This window comes from Molossus molossus, unplaced genomic scaffold (assembly GCF_014108415.1).
Source record: "Molossus molossus isolate mMolMol1 unplaced genomic scaffold, mMolMol1.p scaffold_m16_p_9, whole genome shotgun sequence".
Classification (NCBI taxonomy): Eukaryota; Metazoa; Chordata; class Mammalia; order Chiroptera; family Molossidae; genus Molossus; species Molossus molossus.
Window position 1 is genome coordinate 46,306,212 of NW_023425403.1, and position 21,224 is coordinate 46,327,435.

At 41.6% G+C, this 21,224-nt stretch overlaps 1 protein-coding gene across 2 annotated transcripts in view; it reads left to right on the plus strand.

Annotated features, from left to right (window-relative positions):
* The first annotated feature begins 1,380 nt into the window (after positions 1 to 1,380).
* CLDN10 (claudin 10) overlaps positions 1,381 to 21,224 on the plus strand; it is a 36,577-nt gene continuing 16,733 nt past the window's right edge. For both annotated transcript variants that reach the window (XM_036250289.1, XM_036250288.1), the window contains exons 1-3: positions 1,381 to 1,623; positions 8,436 to 8,597; positions 8,691 to 8,772. In XM_036250289.1, the coding sequence (XP_036106182.1) occupies positions 1,404 to 1,623; positions 8,436 to 8,597; positions 8,691 to 8,772 (464 nt within the window). In that variant the 5' untranslated portion in view covers positions 1,381 to 1,403. The remainder of the gene's footprint in view (positions 1,624 to 8,435; positions 8,598 to 8,690; positions 8,773 to 21,224) is intronic.

Below are 21,224 nucleotides of genomic sequence, written 5' to 3' on the forward strand. Positions count from 1 at the left end.
CGTTTGGGAGATGGATTTGGATTCAATATGAAGAAAAACTTTCTAAAAAGCTGTCAAAACAAAACAAAACAAACCATAACACATGCTTTGCCACGCACTGAACCCGTGACTGAAAGTTAGAGCATGAACTGAATATTATCTCTATAAATAGAAAAGATAATTGTGTTTAGTGTGAGCCTGTCCTAACAGTCTTTAGTGGTCTTTCCAAATGGTTCTATAGTCCAACCTTCTCTCTTCTCCATACGCATCTAATCACCTCAAATTTAATTCTGTATACATTTGGTTAAAAAAAAAAATGACAAAAGGGGAATTGAGAAATTCTTCACAAAGAACCAAAGTGTTCCTGCACAAAGATTGTGAAATAGAGGGTTAGCAACCAGCTTTATTGTAAGGGACTTATTTATAGGTTTTAGACCTTTAGTTACTTTTGGCAAGAAGTGGATCTTGAAAGCTCATAACAAGAACTGCAAGAACTTCAAATAGATAAATAATAACCCCATAGTAAAGCTAGTGTCTTTGTTCTCTCATTTATGCCCAGATTTGTGACCTCAGGAGCCAAAAGTACACCCTGATCTTTATGCATACCTTGAGGCAGCAATGAAGGAATAAATTAAACTCTTCAATTAGGTGTGAAAGGTGGAGGAGGAAAAAACAAGATACAGAGCAGTTTCCACTGTGACAGAGCCATCATTTCATTGAACAGACTCAGACCTGAGAGCTGGAAGGGTCCTATAAGGAAAGCGTCTTAAATGCATGTCCTAGGTGCAGTGCGTTAGTATCAGCAGGCCCGCATTGTCGCTGGAACATTTAAGCTCGAGGTTGCAAAGAAGTTCCCAATTGAGCCGTGCTCTCCATATGGGGCAATCTTGAATTTAGCTCTGTGCCAAGCACCTCTTTACGACTTTCCGTACACTACCGGGCCAAAAAGAAGTGCAGAATATTAGAGCAAGGACGATTTCGAGCCCAGAACTGCCGCAGTGATCCCTCCCTGACAAGCCAAACAGAGTCGCCCAAACATCTTTAGAGTTCACCAAGCCAAGGGCTGCATTACCAGGCCTTGTGCTTTCAGGACACACAGAAGGCATTTTCTGCTCTGCTTTTACAAGGTACTCTGGGAGCCATGCTATTTGCCTTGGGTAGGTCTAGGGAGGGGAGAGGGGAGGTGGGACGCAACAAGTTGTCCACATCCGGCTGCCAGTCTGTCCAACAGGAGAGCCACCCCCGCGGTCCCGGGCCCGGACGGCGCGGACTCAGATCGGGGCGCGCCCCCTAGCAGCGGGTCTCGGGCGGGGCGGGGCGGCGCCGCGCGGGGGCGCGGGGGCGGGGCCTCCAGTTCCTGCGCTCGGGGTCCGGCGCGGGGTGGGAACGGGAGCGGGAGAGCTGGCGCGGCTGCAGCGGGCAGCATGGCGAGCACTGCCTTGGAGATCATCGCCTTCACGGTCTCTATCTCGGGCTGGTTGCTGGTGTCTTCCACGGTGCCCACCGACTACTGGAAGGTATCCACCAACGACGGCACGGTCATCACCACCGCCACCTTCTGGGCCAACCTGTGGAAGACGTGCGTTACCGACTCCACGGGCGTCTCCAGCTGCAAGGACTTCCCCTCCATGCTGGCGCTGGACGGTCTGCATCCCCTCGGCCCCCGCCCCTCACCCCTTCCAGGCCAGCCGGCGGGGGCGCCCGCTCGGCTTCACGATCCCGCTGCGACCTCGGGGCCAGACTCCTCTGAGACCGGGTCCCGCTTCTCCCCTAGGGCTGAGGGAGCTGGGGGGAGCCCCCCTTTCCATCGCCCGCAGTCCCCGGACGACTGTCCTGCGTGGACGCCTGTTTGAGCCGGGATCCTGGGGTGGGGGCGGGGAGCGGACAGGCCTGGACCCGGTGGGTGACTCTCGGGTGTCGGGGGTGGAGGGAAGCAGCTTTATTGTCCTGAGAGTCCAGGACACGGTTGTGGGACTCTCATCTTTTGCGAACTGTTAAAACACGGAGTCCCGCAGAGGGGGCTTGTCTTCTACGTCGACTTCCCAGAAGAAGTGGATTCTGATGGTGTCCTTGACTTGTAAAAGCGAAATGGGCTTGCCCTGAACTCCCTTTAGCCTTTTAGTGAATTCTTTTAAGAGTGGGCAGGAGACAATGGATCATTTTACAAAGGCAGAGGGGTGTTTTTACCCCCTAAATATTTAGGAAAATTAATAGCTCTTGCTTGTGCCTCAGCGGGTAGAGAATCCTGGCCAGTAACAATCTTGTGCGGGAGACTAAGCGCAGTGCCCGGGCCTCTCTCGGTCTCCCTCCTGGTGTTCTTTTGTAAATTGTCCTCTACATTGTTTTTGTTAATGAGGCTTTATATTGCATTGCATTATAGCAACAGGTAGATAGATATCCATATAGAAAACTCTGTTTTAGTTTCAAGAGAACAGTAGATGTCAAGGTGGTCAGGATGACTGCTCAAGTTCTAGGCTCTTCCAGAATTTTACAGCACACGACTGGATGGTTCCCAGCAGAAACTTATGGAGAGACTCATTTACATTATTTCTAGATTTGAGTATTTTCTTTTTCTTTTATTTCTGCACTGCAAGTTTTTATTTGCATAGCTGAGTAAATAAGAGACAAGATTTAATTCCCCTAAGATGGTGCTTGCCACGAAAAGCAAACTGTGGCTCAACATGGTATTTGATGGAACCTGCTATAAGGGCCTACGTGTCTAGTTTTGGATGGGTGACACCCAGCTTGTGTCCTGCTGTGTAAAATAAGTTGCTGAGACACTGTGGATTCCCTAGAATTGCTGTTGAATTTCCTGTGCTCTGCAGAGCACACATCCAGGTAGATGTTTTGAACAGGCAGGCTCTTGTTCTTCGTTTTTGTGGTTTACATTCAGGAATATGGGATTGACAGTTACTCTTTTAAGCATATTCTTCTGTTGTAACTGTATTGTTACCTGAGATAAAACTCCAGATAGACTTCCTTCTATGGGACAGTTGGGAGACAAGAGAGAAGAGAGGCAAATAAATGCTCCCTGAATATTATTAGGTGCAAAATAATACATCTGAGGTGAAAGTGGACATGGTATCAAGATTTGGGGGCAGGAAGAAGGAGGGCATAACCCTCAATTATTAAGCTCTAGAGTGAGTTATGAATGGAGCAAAGAGAGGAGTAACGACATTTATATACAGCCCAGCTTGCAAAATAGCCTGCCATGTGTGCTCAAGTGTCTAGAAAATGACTTTTAAAAACATGAATAACACCACCCTACCTACTGTTCTGCAGTATTCTAAAATTAATAGCATATCTTCCCAGTCCATACATAGAGAATAATGGTTTCATAGTATTCATCAGTCTGGACAAAGTGGTTTACTTAACTATTTACCCATTGTTGGACATTGGACCCTTTCCAGCCTTTTATTCTTGTTAGAGCTTCGCTGAAAATCTTCATATTTGCTTCTTCATGCGTATGTGTATTGGTATAGACACTGAGAAATCGTATTATCAGGGAGTAAAATATTCATTTTTAATATTCAGTTTATACTGCCAAATTACATTCTACCCACAGCATATGAGAATACCTATTTCTCTACATTCTCACCACTAAATTATGGGTGACGCATATTCATGTTATCATTTTAATTGGCATTTCCCTGATTACTATGTATTGATCTTTTTTTCCCCTTTTGTGAATTGCCTGTCCATGTCTTATGTCCATGGTTCTATTGTTTCCTCTTGGTTTAAATAATTTGATTTTTTTTTTAATTTGGATGTGAATCTTTGATTTGTTACATATGTTGCGATCTCAGCCCATTTTTTGTCTTTTAAATTTATGAGGACTTTTCTCATACACAAGTCTGAAATGTATACTGTAATCAGATTTATCAGACTCTTCCTGCTGCCTCTGCCTTTTGTGGCTTAGGAAGGCATTGCCTACCACAAAACAATAGACTTACTTTTTGTATCTCCCAGAAAAACATTATGGGGATTCAGTGACTCTACTACATTTTCATATAGAGAGGAGCTGATTCCCCCATCAGCAAGTAGAACTTCTCAAAGCTTGTCCTCTGCTGTCTACTCTCTGCCAAGTGTTCCCAGGGCAGCTGTATCTGTTGGATGCTGATTCTGAGGCAGGTCCTGCTGCCAGCATGCTGCACGTGGATTTCCTAACATTGCCTTTGCAATGGCAAAAGAAGGCTACGTTACCATGGGGGCCACAGGCCTGAGCAGACAAACCCTCTTCTTAACCCAGGCGTAAAGTCTAGGTTGAGAAGAAAAGCCAAGAAGGTAGAGATAAAGCTCATGGTTCTCTCGTCTAGTCTTAGATGGAAGAACAAGCCTTTTGGAAGCAGATGATGGAGTCATTATTCTGAATTTCCTATTTGAGGTCAAAGCTCTGATTCCTCATCGTCAGGTGGTTATCCCAGGTTTCCTTATAAGGAAAATGAGACTGAGAAAAGATAAATGTCTAGGGTTAATGTTATGCCATGTTAATACCTTAACTCTTATTTCTGCTTAGACTCAATCTTAGTATTCTGGAAGGGACGCTTCCATGAGTTACTTATCCCTTACCAGACGCTTTGTTCATTTTATTCATCCTGTGAAGTAAAAGTTGTTATCCCTGTTTTACAGATGAGGAAACAGAGGCTTAGAGAGATAAGCTAACATAATCAAGAGCACACAGGGGTAAATACAAAAGTTTATGCCTTCCCCCCCTTACTGATCTTTCAAAGTATTTGCAAAAAGTATACAAAGCTACTAGCATAAGAAAAACACATTATTCTCCTTTTAAAACTAGCATGTGTGCTACCAGGAAATTGTCTCCACCAAGTGGCTCTTTTCAATTTTGCTAGTTTGAAATGAAAAATAAGGTACACATCATTTGGAAAACAAAACTTGTTTTACTCCTCATCTGAGGCTATGTTTTTTAATTGATTTGAGAGAGAGAGGAAGGGGGGAGAGAGAGAATATCAGTGAGTTGCCTCCTGTATGTGCCTCCACAGAAAATTGAACCCAAAACCTAGGTCTGTGCCCTGACAGAAATCAAACCCGAAACTTTTTGGTATACAGGACGACGCTCCAACTGAACCTCCTGGCCAGGGTGAAACACTTCACTTTTAAGGGGCACCTTGAAGGTTTCCTTTAACAGAATTCATTAAAGTCACTGTATTTTACTAATTAAAAATTTCACAGTTGAAAAAGCTAATGATTTCTGTTTATCGCTAACCCACGTTCCTTTCAAAACAGCACTTGAACTTGAGCTGAGAATAATTTTCAGCCAGGTTGTGTTTCAGTAGAGACAATTATTTTTGTTAGTGTGAATGTTTGCCATTTCTTACAAGAGAATTAACTATAAATTATACTTCAGAGAACTTCTAAGTAAATATTTTCATGCTTCAGCACTTTAATGTGTTAATTAGCTATTAACGGAGTCAGTAAATTAGACCTGTCAAAAATAATGGCCTCCTTGACTAGTTTTTACCACCACTTCACTTGGTGGTTTTACTTATAAGTTTTGCCCCGAGGAACTGTTAAAAAGCATGGTTGTAGAGGTGTCTGCCTTGTAAAAGATAAACTATGAGTTTGTTGGAAGTCGCCTAAGGCCTGAGTCTGGGTGTCTCCAGGACTGGTAAACCCTAATTTACCAACCTCAAGCTTACCAACAACTGGATTGCATTTACAGCTGGCAGGAGAGCTTATCCCTAGGAACCCCAATCCCTGTTCTTTGTTTGCTCCCCATTTCCGAAAATCTAGTCAGTGATGATGCTGGTGAAGTGTGTTCTTTTCTGCATGCGACAAATTAGCAATTTACTCATTGGTACTGTTTTCAACCAGAGAGAAGTACCTTGTCCTCAAATCAGGGTTCTGAATGGTACTGAGGAAGGACCTGACCACATCAGAACTTTGCTCTCCCCGTCTCTGCTCTTGGACTTGTGCCAAGAGAGTGGTCCTGCTGTAGTTAGAAGGGCTGAGGTGGAAGAACTGAATGAGAAACTCAGAACAAAGGATTATGAGTAGCAGTTAAAGTTTAAAGACTGCTGTTATTTTTCCAGTCATATTAAGGATTAAATTCATCAGCCTGGGGTTCTAACCATAGTTTCACATTTGGGAAAATGCACTTCATGGTCTAAATGGTCACACTGAAGGACTTAACCTTTTGCCTGGCTCCTGCATTTTCTGTGAATAAAGCCCATAAGGTTATTACAATAAATGCAAATTAAGGTGCAGGATAAAGTTTTCTAGGATAGGGTTTTTTTTTGACACATGTATTATTGAGGTTCATCATACACACACAGTTTTAAGCAGTCAGAGTCTGCTTAAAACACCTCAAAACCATAGGTTAAAATAAAACTAAAAAATTAATGAACCCACACATTGTCCCAGTAGCTCTGGTGGTAAATGATGAGGCAGTTGTGGTTCTTTAAAGAGTAGACTTTCTTTAATCTTGCAAGGAACTAACAGGCTCACTCTCTCTGTCTGGGCTTCTACCTGCTCCCTGGGTTCTGGCAGAGGGACTTCAGGGTTGAAGTTTAAAATAGAGCTGGGTCAGTATTGGGCAGTAGACACGCTGAGAGCCCTGCAGAGTGATTATTGCTACCAAAATAAGCCTCCGTTACCCTGTTTTGCTAAAAATGTTCCTGTTGCTGTTTTTTATAGTCTCACCACCAGTGAAATTATTTTGTTTGGAAGTAGTTCATGCTAGAAAATAGAAGATTATTGTCACTGTAGTCTGAATTTATGGGGGCCTAAATGTGTTCAATTAAATAGAGCATCTGCTGTGAACTCTAAACCAGATCCTAATTAATAGGATTAAAACTTAAAATTTTATCCTTTCCCAAAGGAACATGGACCAGAGTCCACCTGCCAGCATTATTTTCTGAATTTATGATTATTGCAGTCTTAGAGATACAATTTATTGTAGCTTTTGCCTGAGGACTAATAGTAAATGACTTTCAGTATCTTGGCATTAACACATTTTGCCAAATTAACAAATATAATCCAAATGTAAATCTGATGTACATGTATGTTTATTTGCTTAACAAATATATACTTATACCCAGTATGGACCATTATTTCATGAAATCTACTATTTCAGATTGAAATGTGGATTGTTTAAGGCTGAAGTGAAAATATCTGTATGTGGAAAAGTTTATTAGTTTAAATCCTATTATTTTAAAATTTGTTAGTGTCTGGAAGAATGCCAGGCTGAATGAAGTTTACCTTGATCATGGCTGTGCAAATAAAAATATGTGATTAAGGAAATGAATGATGTAGAAAGAATGATCATACCAGCCAACAAAGTACGCTTTAACGGTTACTTTTTATATGGTTACCATTTATATGTAATCAGTTAATTTAAGATTTATAGCCCTGGCCGGTTTGGCTCAGCGGTTAGAGTGTCAGCCTGCGGTCCGGAGAGACCCGGGTTCAGTTCCCGCTAAGGGCATGTACCTCGGTTGCAGTTTGTCCCCGGCCCTGGTTGGTTGTGTGGGTGGCAGCCACTCAATGTGTCCCTTTCACATCGATGTTTCTCTCTCTCTCTCTCTCTCTCTCTCCCTTCCACTCTATCTGAACAAAAAATGGAAAAATGTCCTCAGGTGAGGATTAAAAAAAAAAAAAAAAGATTTATAAACTATTCTTGTAAATAGCCAATGCTTTTGAAACCAAATTTTATTATATGTGCCCTGAAAAGAATACAGTGTCATTAAAATAATTCTTAATTTAGACTCCACATGGTTCATGATGATATTTTGGTTGGTCTCATTTATAAGCTTTCACTAATATTGGAAGATTCACCCTTTGGAAGGTCTTGCTGCCCAATTATACATTTTATAATGTCAAAACCATTAAAACATTTATTTAAAAATTCCAGTATAGCCTGGCTGGTGTGGCTCAGTGGATTGAGCATCATCCCATGCACTGAGAGGCCCCGGATCAGTTCTGTTCAGGGCACATGCCCAGGTTTCAGACTTAATCTCCCACTGGAGGCACGTAGGAGGCAGTCGATCGATGTTTCTCTCTCTCTAAAAAAATCAATAAAAAAATTTTTTTTTCAAAGTTCCAATGTACAAAGGAGTAAGAGATGTTTTGCACAGTGAAAGACAGTGTTACATGGATTTTGTAGTCATATCTGTATGGAATGCTTTTCTGCCTCTTATTCATCTGTGGCATATCATAGAAACTTTGTTTGCCTTAGTTCTCTCATATGTGGATAATAACACTCAGAGAGCTAATCTGAGGATTATGCATGAGCTGGACCTAAAAGTGTGTGGCATAGAACAGGCCCTCTATGTAGAATACCTTGCTTTCCCTTCTTCCTTGTCTTACCATGTGTTTTAACAATTACAGTTATGCATCTATTTTTATATTTTGAAAAACTGAACAGTTATTCAGGAGGACAATGTAAAATGGGCAGTCACCTGTTTTATGTTAATGTAAATGACCTACTCTAATTACAGGTTATATCCAGGCATGCAGAGGACTTATGATTGCTGCTGTCAGCCTGGGCTTTTTTGGTTCCATAATTGCCCTATTTGGAATGAAGTGTACCAAAGTCGGAGGCTCCGAGCAAGCCAAAGCTAAAATTGCTTGTTTTGCTGGGGTTGTATTCATACTGTCAGGTAAATAGTAACTTTCTTCCAAACAAGGTACTTTCACCATGTTAATGAAATAACACTGACTTACCAGGATACTTTCCTTCTGATACATTTTAGGGCTATGCTCCATGACCGGTTGTTCCCTGTATGCAAACAAAATCACAACGGAATTCTTTGATCCTCTCTTTATTGATCAAAAGTAAGTACTCTTCTCAGTCTATATGTGTCTAGCTCCCAGGAAATGTATATAAAATCGTATTCTGAATTAAGGTACGGAAATTGCCTACATGGCTTCTGAAAAGAAAGTGAGACATACGGGTAGATGGTATTTGATGACATCATTCAAGAGTAAACAGTTTATGTGCTATGTTGGCAAATGATGCATTTAATTACTAAATTAGTGTTACCTGGTGTCTTGTCTCTAGCTTAAGGTGTAGGATTTAGAAATCTAAACTTCATCTGCTGGACATCATAAAATTGAAGCTAAATGGAGGAAAAGTGGAATAGAGGTGTAGTGGGGAGGAAAGAATGATGACATGTGACAGCAGAAAATTAAAAGCTTGCCTTGATTTTGTCCGTTCAGAATGGCATTTGCCAGATGCTAACATCTAGGCCAGTTTCTTTCTCAAACATTGAGAACACTGAAAGGGAACTATGTTTCTGAAGATTAGAAAGTTTCTAACAGTATTTAAATGACATGTTATTTTTCATTTTTAATTAGCCTTTTAAATTTGCTCTGTTAACTGTGTCCATAACAAGCTCCACCTAATAAACCTTTATAAAAAAACAACTGTACGTGATTCAAGGTTTTATAGAAACTGTTCTGGGTGTGCCGCACACACTCAGATGTGACTGGTCTCGGCTGCAGGTGAATGCTTTGGCATTTATAGATCCGTTTGCTTGTTGTTGTTGTTTTGACTATGGGCTGTTGCTTTTTAGTTTCCTTAGGCTTATTCCTTTGCCTTGGGAAAACCCCAGGGATACCAAATTAGAAATAATATTACATCAGATGTTTTGTCTTTCATGAGAACTTTCCCACATACCTCTATGAAAAAGCCACACGTGTGTGTATGCACAGTACTGTCCACCAGGCTGGATGACTCTCATTCCGTCTTCAGATCAAACGTTATAGAAAATTTTTAAATGTAATTATTACAGTGGCTGGTCAGGTCTACATTGCTTTTCTCCAGTGGGTTTAGAAATTGTCAAAAAATTGATTTTCTAGTTCTCTCTTTAGTATAGTTTATGCATAAATAGTAAATGCCGATATAGTGAAATGCTTATATAATGTTTATGTAATGACATATAACGAAAATAACAGGTAATGCCTTGAGTCCCTACCGTGTACCAGGCAGAGCACTGCGGGTGTTCTTTATTTGATTTGTATACCAGCCTTAGGAAGTGGGTTCTCTTGGTGCTCCCCTCTTTTTTTTTAATTGAGGAAAGAGTTCAAGTAATGTGTCCCTGGGAATTTGGACTAATCTAGAAGACTGATAGAATTATGATTCAAACCATGCAGCCAAACTCTAAATGCTCTAAATTGCATGATTTACAATATTGTGCTATTTTATAATTTTTATTACAGTATGCTCCATATTTTTTCGTCAAGGAAGTTTATACATTTAAAAATAGTTTTTATTCTGGAATTGTATTACGTGGGAACCAAAAACAACTGTTGTAGACCCTAGTGTAATTTTTACTCCCCTGCCTATGTTAGAAAAATGTGCAGTTATAAATTTTCTCCTAATTTTTTTTTTATCCTCACCCGAGGACATCCTTTCCATTTTTTGTTCAGATAGAGTGGGAGGGAGAGAGAGAAACATTGACGTGAGAGAGATACATCGAGTGGTTGCCACCCACACAACCCAACCAGGGCTGGGGACAAACTGCAACCGACGTACGTGTCCTTAGCGGGAACCGAACCAGGGTCTCCCTGGACCGCAGGCCGATGCTCTAACCGCTCAGCCAAACCGGCCAGGACTCCTAATTTTTGATAATGAGATTTGCACAGATGTACATGACACCAACCACTGAGGTGAAAACTGAGATTGTTCCTGAAGATTAGAAATATTTTCATGATATTTAAATGAAATCTCATTTTTTAATTTAAATGATAATGTTTCTATTTCTGAGTTTGGTATCATAAATATACAATAAAACTGTATTTTTTCTGATGTATTTTATTAAAGACATTGCTAACTTTTATAGATTATCTTTTCTATATCGCTATTTTTATTTTCCTGACAATTATTAAGGATGTCAGAATCTTAAAAATAGTTCTAATCTTCCCTCAAAGGTCAAGGTTAATTTATGTGTGCACTGTAACTTAAACTTGTCCTTTGTGTGACTTTATTCTATTCTTATTCTATGCTCAGTCACCTTACTCAGTTTAGTACATTGAATTTCTCATTCTCCTCTCAGATTTTCTGTTAACCTCAGTAATTATGGACTCTGAAAGGGTTTCCTCTTTTCTGCATTCTTGGTGCTACATTGAGCTAACCCGTTCCTGCTCAGCCTCCCAGCATTCTGATTTCTATCTGTGCCTACTCATACCCTCTGTGTCTGTATTGTCATCTGTAAAATCAGGATAATACTAGTACCCCTCACACAGAGTCGCCGTGAGAGTTAAGAGGGGTATATATACACTCTGAACTGATTAGAAAAGAGTAAACCCTTGTATTAGCTATTACTATATTGTATTGGCTATTATTAAGATTGCTTTTTGGATTGCATGTTGTATTTAAGATGTGGAGTATCCTTTTTTTTTTTTTTCTTTATTGATTTTAGAGAGAGAGAAAGGGAGAGGAAGCGAGATAGAAACATCGATGAGAGAGAACATCGATTGGCTGCCTCCTGTATGCCCCCCACTGGGAATTTGGCCCACAACCTGGGCATGTGCCCTGACCGGGAATTGAACCAGCGACCTCTTGGTGCATGGGTGGACACTCAACCACTGAGCCACATCGGCCGGGCGTGATGTGGCTTATCTTTATAGATGTCTTTATTAAGCTCTTCTATAGTGACTTAAAATATAACAACTACAATTTGCCAGTTTACCTTAATGTGATTAAAAATACAAGAGGTGGGGATTATGAAAAACAACACGACTTGTAGATGGTTAGTATTTACAAGGAACAGTCTCTTCATATCAAGTCCTTATAGAAAATAGAGGCTTTTCTTTAATCCTGCTTATTGAAAACGTTAGCTCTTTGAGATGGGACTGTTTTTTTTCTCACCACTGTATCCCCAGCAGTGCCTTGCACAACGAAAGGCCCTCCATGACTTGCATGAAATCCCTTTAGATCAGGGAATTGTCAAGGCCTGAAAACTGTAAATACGATCAAATTCTAACTACCCACAATGGTAGAATAGAGGCATAAAAATGACATGTGGCATACAAAGGAGTTCACAGATGTCCTTTAAATAAAACCCACTCTGTACAAACCAACAAATCGACTCACTTGACCTCATCTGTTTTCCCTTTACCAACACCTCTTGTAGAGGACATGAAAATTAAGAAGATCGATAAACTATAAATTGTCTCTCAACATAAATGATTTCATAGGTATTAAAATGCAATAAAGCAAGATTTTCATTTGGCTTATTCTAAAAGGGATGGCACTTCCTTAGCTGGCATTTGCTAGAATTTAGTGCTCTGTGCCTCTGATTTAGTTTGTACGAGGACTTAGAATACGTTGGGGAATCAAGGCTAAAGGCAGGGCCAGCCCTAGGCGAGCTGGAAATTGGAGGGCACTGCTCTCGGAAGCTTCTGACTTTCTTCAGTGTCTTCACTGACCTGCATGAGAGTAAGTTCCTTAACATCTGAAAACATCTATTTCGTCTCTATCTTACTTGCCTGGTAAGTAAAAGTCTTATCCGGAGTACCTGTCCTTTCAGAACCAGCAGAAAGGGTTCGGTTGTCTCAGCAGACAGAGGAAGCCTCTGGGAGGATGGATGTACAAGGCACACCCCTCTCTTCCCTTCCTTAGCACACATCCGTCTTCGCAACGCTAGCTACCGCCAGTTAACATCCTCCCTGCAGCCTGGAAGGATGTGTATCTGGGTGCTTAGGCAGGGCAGTGAGAGAGGGCTGCTGTCCACCTGCCCTCGTTCACATCTCTGGTGAGCATAGACTCGCTTTCCCATACCCAAGCCCTGAAACGCACTGGAAAATGGCTCAGGCCTCAGGGCCTAGTTTTGTTGTGGTGGCTTGCTGCTGCTTTTGTTTTCTTAAGAATTCTGTACTAAATGAATGTAATCTTTGTAGGTTTCCAGGACAAAAGGCCTATTTTGGTTGCCAAAGTGAGAAAAACACAGCTAAGGTCATCAGAAAGTTCCCACTCCATTCCTACTACGTGCAAGGAACTCAGGAGGCACTTTGTTGAGAAAAAAATGACTAGCTTCTAGTGTGTAGTTGGGCTAAAGGTCATGGCAGTGGCATTGAAGCAGTATCATGCTTTACGTTCAGTGGCTATTTATTTCTGAAACCCTTCCTTGCCCACCACTTACCCGGAAGATTTTTCTTCCAGGCTACAGTTACTTGACAGAATTGTGATCTAAAGAGTGTTATCTGATTCTGGTTGTGTTCTGCCATTTCCCCATTTTTTTCTTTTTGTTTTGCTCCCTTGCTTTCATTCAAGCTACAATTATGTTTCATGACTCCAGAATGGGCTCCTGCAAAGCCTTCAAATCAATTCCTCAACTCTTCCCTTTGGGCTGTTCCAAAACAGCTTCTTTCTTTTTATTATAACAAAACCTACAGAATAAAAAAAAAAAAAAAAAAAAGACACCCCCTTAGTGATTCACCTACTAGGGTGTTAAAATTTAATTATATTATTTCCACCTTTGTGTTGTCATCCAAACCACTAACTTCCTGAATGTCTTTCTTTGTTTTCTTAAATAAACTGTTCCAAGTAAGATTTGATTGACATCAAAACTTGTTTTCAAAGCATGCCAAGTTAAACCAGTTGCCTTAATTGGGGAAACAGGTTATCGTGCTGTTAGATTTATTCTCTTTTAGTATATGAGAGTTATCGTGAATGTTTTGGCTGTGATATTCTCATGCTTGGGTCTTATCTGCAGGGTCTTCTTTTGCAGAGTTTTCAAAACCATGGAGTTATTTGTCTCTAATACTCTTCATTTCTGGCAGATATTTAGTTTCTACTTTAGGATTTAAACTTTTACTTAGGTAAAATCTTTTCACTATTATGGCTATTTAGTAATTAGAAATAAACAGATGTCTACTTTCCAGTAACTTCTCTCATTTTTATTATCTGTCAGGTTAAATAAACAGTAGACAATTCAAGAACTACACACTTCTAGATTACACAAATTTTCCTTGGTGAGGTTGAAAGGAATATCGATTTCGCCAAGATATTTAACTTCTTTCTTCTGTCCTTATTATAAGTTGAAAACTTATGGATGCCTGTTTATTTAAGCTTACTCCATTCATGAAGTTATTTGGAGAATGAATTACAATTAGTAAATAGCTCCTAGATTCTTGGATAAGGGAATCCACAGAACTGCCATATGTTTTGGGTTTTTTATCCTCACCTGAGGACATTTTTCCATTTTTTTGTTCAGACAGAGTGGGAGGGAGAGAGAGGAAGAGAGAGAGAGAAACATCGATGTGAAAGGGACACATCGAGTGGCTGCCACCTGCACGACCAACCAGGACCGGGGACAAACTGCAACCAAGGTACGTGCCCTTAGCGGGAACCGAACCCAGGTCTCTCTGGACCGCAGGCCGATGCTCTAACCACTGAGCCAAAGAGACCAGGGCCAGAACTGCCATATGAACAAAACAGTGGAACTGTTAAATATTAAGGTGTTGTTCTATGACTTTGTTTAGTGGTAACACAGGGTTCAGACTAATTAATCTGATGCTTTTGTTATGCTAGCATGACTTAAAAATCTACTTGAAAATCAAGTGTTTGGCAACTGTGTTTTGTTTTTCCTGATCAGGGCATGAAGTCCCCATCCCTGGCAGTATGCCATGCTTTCTGGTCACTCAGCTTTTACCACCCACCACCCACCCCCGCCCAGGACTTTCTCTCTCCTTTTCATGTCCTGGCTAACCCCTGCCTCTTCTACAGGACTTGCATTCTGGGCAAGGGGCCCTCCTGGCTGCTGCTGGTGCACCTTGTGCTGCTTCTATCATAATTCTACTGGGCAATTAGCACTTGCTTTTCGGCGCTTCTCCCTAACTACACCAGGAGCATCTCAAAGCAGAGACCACATCTTGCTGATGGTTGGCATCTCTGGCACCTAGTCCATGCTCCATGGAGTTTACAGCAAGGATGGGCAATCAGCAGTGCCGTGTGACTCTCTGTCTGTCTGCATCTCTCCTGGAAGGACTTGAGCGTGCTTGCGGAGATTTTGGTTAAGTGAATGAGGAAAGGAGACAGCATAATGTGCAGTTTAAGAGTGAGGACCCTGATGTCCCCACCACTTGGAAGAGCACTTGACACATAGCAGGCTCTCAAGAAATGTTAGTTGAATTACCAACTTCTGCTTGAAGACATAATGTTTAAAAATTGTTGTGGTAGGAAAATGTTGGCGAGGACATAGAGCAACCAGAACTCTCATACACTGCTGGTGGGAGCGTAAGATGGTACAATCGCGTTGGAAACCTGTGTGGCCACATCTACTAAATTTGAGCATATGAACCAAGAATTCCATTCTTAGGAAATGCACCCAATAAAAATGCATCCGTATTTTTACAAAAATACACATGCTATGTTCATAGCAGCACTCTTTGTAATAGCCTAAAATGTAGAATGGATCAACAGATTGGGGTATATTCACCCAGTGGGACAATGCAAAGACATGAGAATAAACTATCTGCAACCATTTGGATAATCTCAGAATCAGTGATGAATGAAAGAAGCCAGACTCAAAAGAGTACATATAGCATGGTTCCACTGTTTGTTTGTTTTTTAATTAATTAATTTTTGTTACAGTTGCTTCTCCTTTGGTTCCACTTATTTAAGTACAAGAACAGGCAAAACTAACGTGAGCTGTTAGAAGTCAGAGAGAGGAGCCCTGGCCGGTTTTGCTCAGCGGTTAGAGCGTCGGCCTGCGGTCCAGAGAGACCCGGGTTTGGTTCCCGCTAAGGGCATGTACCTCGGTTGCAGTTTGTCCCCGGCCCTGGTTGGGTTGTGCGGGTGGCAGCCACTCGATGTGTCCCTTTCACGTCGATGTTTCCCTCACTCTCTCTTCCTCTCTCTCCCTCCTACTCTATCTGAACAAAAAGTGAAAAAAATATCCTTGGGTGAGGATAAAAAAAAAAAAAAAAAAAAAAGAAGTCAGAGAGAGTAGTAGTGACGGGAAGGGGGCAGAGCGGGGCTCTAGGCAACTGTTGGTGGTCAAATTTGTGAAATTTGACCTGTACATATTTGTACCTAAAAATCTATTTAAAATTTTAAATATATATATATTTTAAAATGGAGTAAGGACCCCATCCAGGCTACCTGGGAGTAAACCCCAGCTCTGTCCCTTCTTAGTTGTGTAACTTGAAAAAATGACTTGTCCCTTTTGTGGTCTGTGTTCCTTGGAATGGGGTCATGGGTACTATGAGGTTATTGTGAGAATTAAATGAGATAGCACATTTCAGCTGTTTCGTACATAGTAAGCACTCAGTTAATATTAGCTGTTATTTTATTTATTTATTTATTTATTTATTTATTTATTCATTCATTCATTCATTTTTATCCTCACCCTAGGACATTTTTGCATTTATCTTCAGATGGAGTGGGAGGAAGAGAGGGAGGAGGAGAGAGAGAGAGAGAAACATCAATGTGAGAGAGACACATTGACTGGCTGCTGCCCACATGACCCCAACCGGGGCCGGGGACAAACTGCAACCGAGGTACGTGCCCTTAGTGGGAACTGAACCCGGGACTCTCTGGTCCACAGGCCAACGCTTTAACTGCTGAGTCAAACCAACCAGGGCTTTAGCTGTTATTTTAAAGGGTACTGCTTAAGCAGAGTACTTGAATGTCACAGTTTATGACTTTATACAGTATATTAAGGCTAGCCATAGAGAAGTGTATATTGAAATGTTGGAGACCTAGTAGAAAGGATAATTGTTGTAAGAAGCTTGGTCTTCCAGCAGAAGGCAGGCATGAAAGGTACTTAGCATGAAACCATTGAAAAGAAACAAGGCTTGGATACTTTATTTCTAATCACCTGGGTCATCGCATTGAGTTTGAGATCTACAGCAAATTGAAACTGTCAAATAGATAGTCTTAAGACTCTTCTGGAAAGAACCCGCTCTACATATCCTCCCCAACACCTGGTTTGGTTCTAAAATGTTTTCAGGTAGGCTGTTGAAGATTATGAACAAAATGCAAATACGCTTTTTTTTTTTTTAACATTTTTTTCCTTTATTGATTTTAGAGAGAGAGAAAGGGAGATGGAGAGAGAGACAGAAACATCTCTGAGAGAGAACATCAATTGGCCACCTCCTGCATGCCTCCCACTGGGGATCAGGCCCACAACCTGGTCATGTGTCCTGACGGGGAATCGAACCGGCAACCTCTTGTTGCATGGGTCAACGCTCAACCACTGAGCCACACCGGGCAGACGCGGATATGCTTTTAACTAACCTGTTTTTTTGCAAGTCCGTCTGTATATTTTCCCTCAACACAAGCAGATGTGCCTCCCTGTCCCCCCACACACAGATTCTTGACCTATGCTTGCCAGTGCTGGTGTTGCCCTCAAGTGTCTCAGGACAGCGTTGGTTGTCTTTGGAATTTCCAGTCTTGAAGCACAAGCCTCCTCTGCTGTGTCAGGTTACCCAGACTCCAAAGTTTGCATGTAAACATGATATTGTGCCTACTTTGAGTCGTATGACTCAGCACATCATTTCTCACTGAAAATATAGGCCCTGTAAACCCCCAATTACCCACACGAATGGAGGAGATCAATGGCATGGATGTTGCTAAACAACAGATTTGTTTTTCAGTTGAATTACGTAATTTTGGGGACATGAGATGTTCCTTTTAAATCATAATTTACCTTGGCTAATATTATATTAAGTTATACTGTGGATGGTTTCTTAAATTCCCATGAATAATTGGCAGTAATTTGTAAAGGCATCTACTGAGCACTTTACAGAGAGGGAAGGAAGGAGGCAGAGAAGTTAAGAGGCAGGTTTCAGACCTCTGCTCAGACCCTGGCCCTGGCCCTTGCTCCTCTGTGATCTTAGGGAAGATACAGTTGCCTGGTCTGGGTGATAGAGATAGCACCTCCTTGTGAATGTGAAGGATTAAAGAAAATAACATATATAAGACACCTACCACAGTGGCACGTGGTGTGTGATCAGTAAGTGTTACAGTGCATCTGTATCAATATATACAATTTGTAGAATTCTTAACTACCCTAGTTATAAGTCATAACACATGGAAAGATAATGTATACATGCCTGCTATAGACTAGCCACAGAAAAGCAATTTAGACTCGGCATGCCCTGCAATCATTCTTTATTTGGGGTTTCCTAAATTTGATAATTCTCCATGACATTTCCATATATAAGTAAAATTAATATTTAAATTATCGCATTCTACTTTAGTCACCACTAGGAAGGCACCTGCCACTTTTTAGTAGTCTCATGGGGAGTCTTAAGTGGGACATCTTGGGGCATCTTCCAGGTAGTATGAGAGAACTGTTAACTGGTGCGAATGCATGGGTGAGACCAGACTGACAGCCTCGGGGAGATGCACAGGTTGGAGGGCACTAAACGCCCTGCTTCAGGAATGCAGAGCCTTTGGGGGAAATGTGTGTTTGTAGATGATGCCTTCAGAGTACTTAACATAAAACCCATTCATGCAGTTAGATAGACCTTGGATTTTATAAGCCTTTGAATTGAGTAAGGTTTATTTTAGATGGTGATTTTTAAAAGAAGGCAAACCACCCTGGCCTGCATGGCTCAGTTAGTTGGGGTGTCATCCCATACACCAAAAGGTTGCGGGTTAGATTCCCAGTCAGGACACATACCTAGGCTGCGGGTCCGATCCCCAGCTGGGGCGTGTACAGAAGGCCATCGATGATCACTCTTTCTCTCTGACCTCTCTCAGCCTCTCTGTTTCTCTGCCCCCTCCTTTCCTTTTTCTCTAAAATCAATGAAAACATATCCTTGGGTGAGGATTAAAATAATAATAATAATAAAAATATAAAAGACAAGGCAAACCAATGGAATTCAATTTTAAAATGTTAACACTGAGCCCAGCTGGTGTGGCTCAGTGCATTGAGCGTCATCCCATGGACTGAGAGGCAGCCGATCGATGTTTCTCTCTCTCTCCCTTCCTCTCTCTCTAAAAAACATCAGTAATAACATATTAAGAAAAAAGTCAACATTGGTAATATATAGGTGTACTTTCTAAACTTAAAAAATTATTTTTACATAATTAGGTGTTGTAAAGTTATTGGAATATTTATTTTGGTTCCTGCCACTTTTGATTAAAATGAAGAGTTGGACAGCCCAGACAGTGTGGCTCAGGGGTTGAGTGTCGACCCATGCACCAAGAGGTCCCCGGTTCGATTCCCGGTCAGGGCACATGCCCAGGTTGCGGGCTCGATCCCCAGAAGGGGGTGTGCAGGAGGGAGCCAGTGGATGTTTCTCTCTCTCTCTCCCTTCCTCTCTCTGAAATCAATAAAAACACATTTAAAAAATAAAGGAAAAGGAGTAGTAGGACAATGTGTTTGAAAATGCCACTACCCTGAACGTCAAAGACCTGGCTGCTACTCCTGTGATTTCCAGCAGGGTCACCACTTTTCCGCGGATCTTAAAAGGATGAGCTTATTTTCATTCACTAAACAGTTTTTGTTTTGTTTTTAGAGGAGCTGATTGTCTCTTTTTTCAAGTCCAACCTGGCCTGATGTTAATGACTGCACTCACCTTTTTGTGTGCTGGGTGAAAAGAGAGCCTGAGGGAAGTTAGAAAAATTCCATACCCTAGAGCCCTTGAGCCACTGAGAACGTAATGAGCCAGGGAGAGAGAACACGCACAGCTTTCTGAAGTGACAGCTGCAATGCAGTACACTCACTGCATTTTTTGTATTAATGAAATATTTTCCTTAGCTAAGGTGTACACTTTTATGTGTAAGAACTCAGGGCGTGGGGGAGGGGGAGGGGGAGGGGGAAGAGGGCATAGAGGGGAAAAATAAAAGAAGAAAAAAAATAAAAGAAAATCCTGATTCTACCATTTACTTAGCTGGGCTATGGGGCAAGTAATTTAATCTCCCTGAGCTTCAGTTTCCTCATTTGTAAAACCCATCTCTCCAAATTGCAATGAGGATCGAATATGATACTATGTGTAAAACAAAAATCTTAGCACACAAAAATATCCCAGGACAGTGAGCTGACAGTCACAATAGCGTTTGTCACCGTGGACATTTACTTGAACCACATCTGTATGGATTTGAGAGAACAGGTAATGTTTATTTTGCAAAAAAAAAAAAATTCTCCTCTGATTCTCTTTTACGTTTCATTACACTTGACTATAATTATTTGCTTAATGTCTGACTATTCCTGCTAGACTGTAAGGGCCTGGAGAAAGGAGCTATGTCTCTCTCATCCACGCTGAAGCATCTGAATCAGCACAAAGCTTAGCCTATTGTTTCTGTGGTAGCGACCAGGGTGTGCTCACTAGCTCCCCATGATGGCAGATCAGGTGCTAACAGGGGTTTGGGTGCGAGGAAGACAAAAATAGGAGGTGAAAATAAGAATAGGTGTTTCTCAATCCATTCCCGCAGGATTACTGTGAAGGTTACAGGGCTGAAACATGAGGTGAAGTATGAAAGGCATCAGAAGTAAGGCCCCCAAGGGTGGTTCTGGTTCTGATTCTGTCGCGAGCCACAGCCTGGAGCCCCAGGCACAGCCAGGTGGACGAGAATAACTCCATCCAAAAATTCTGAGGACATTTTAAGGCCTTTGAGCTTTAGGGTTCTTTTTTGGGGCAATTTCAAGTGAGTAATCTGCGCTTTAATGTCTCTGTATACATTTCCTCCTATTACTCATTTACTAAATTTTCATTCAATTACATACATGAATTAAAGGCAGCTTCTGATTAGTCCTATCAACTGAGCAGAATATCTGAGAGATGCTCCGAGAACGATGTTCTGGTCTATAAAGTGAGGTCCTGTCCTCAGCCTGACGATCACGGATCTGCCTGGTGTTAAGCACATTTATAACCTTCCAGGAAAATGAAGACTGTGGCAGCTGTTCACAGCTCAGTGAGGAGGCCGCACAAGAAGCGGGAAAGCTGGTCTAGGGCCAGGAGAGTATTTGAACAAAAGAAGGACCTGCAGCAGATCACCTGAAATTTGGGTAGTCTTCTGAGGTGTAGAAGTCAGCTTTTTACCATGAGCAACATGAAGCGGTTCCAGGCAGAGACGGTTTCCCAGCCAGTGTCAGGGAGGCGTGCTCCATGGCCACTCGGGGTGGGTAGTGGATTGTTCCCCCGCAGGCCTGTCGTTCAGTAATGGAAGTCTGCTTTTACCGGGTCATACATGCCGATAGGTGTGCATTCAGGTGACTGCTGAGCGAATCTGCTGTGTGTGTCTGTTAACAGAATCTAGAAGAAAAATCTTGGAAGGAGAAAGAATCGAATCACAAAAGCCTTCACATCTGAATTGTTAGAAGTTACTG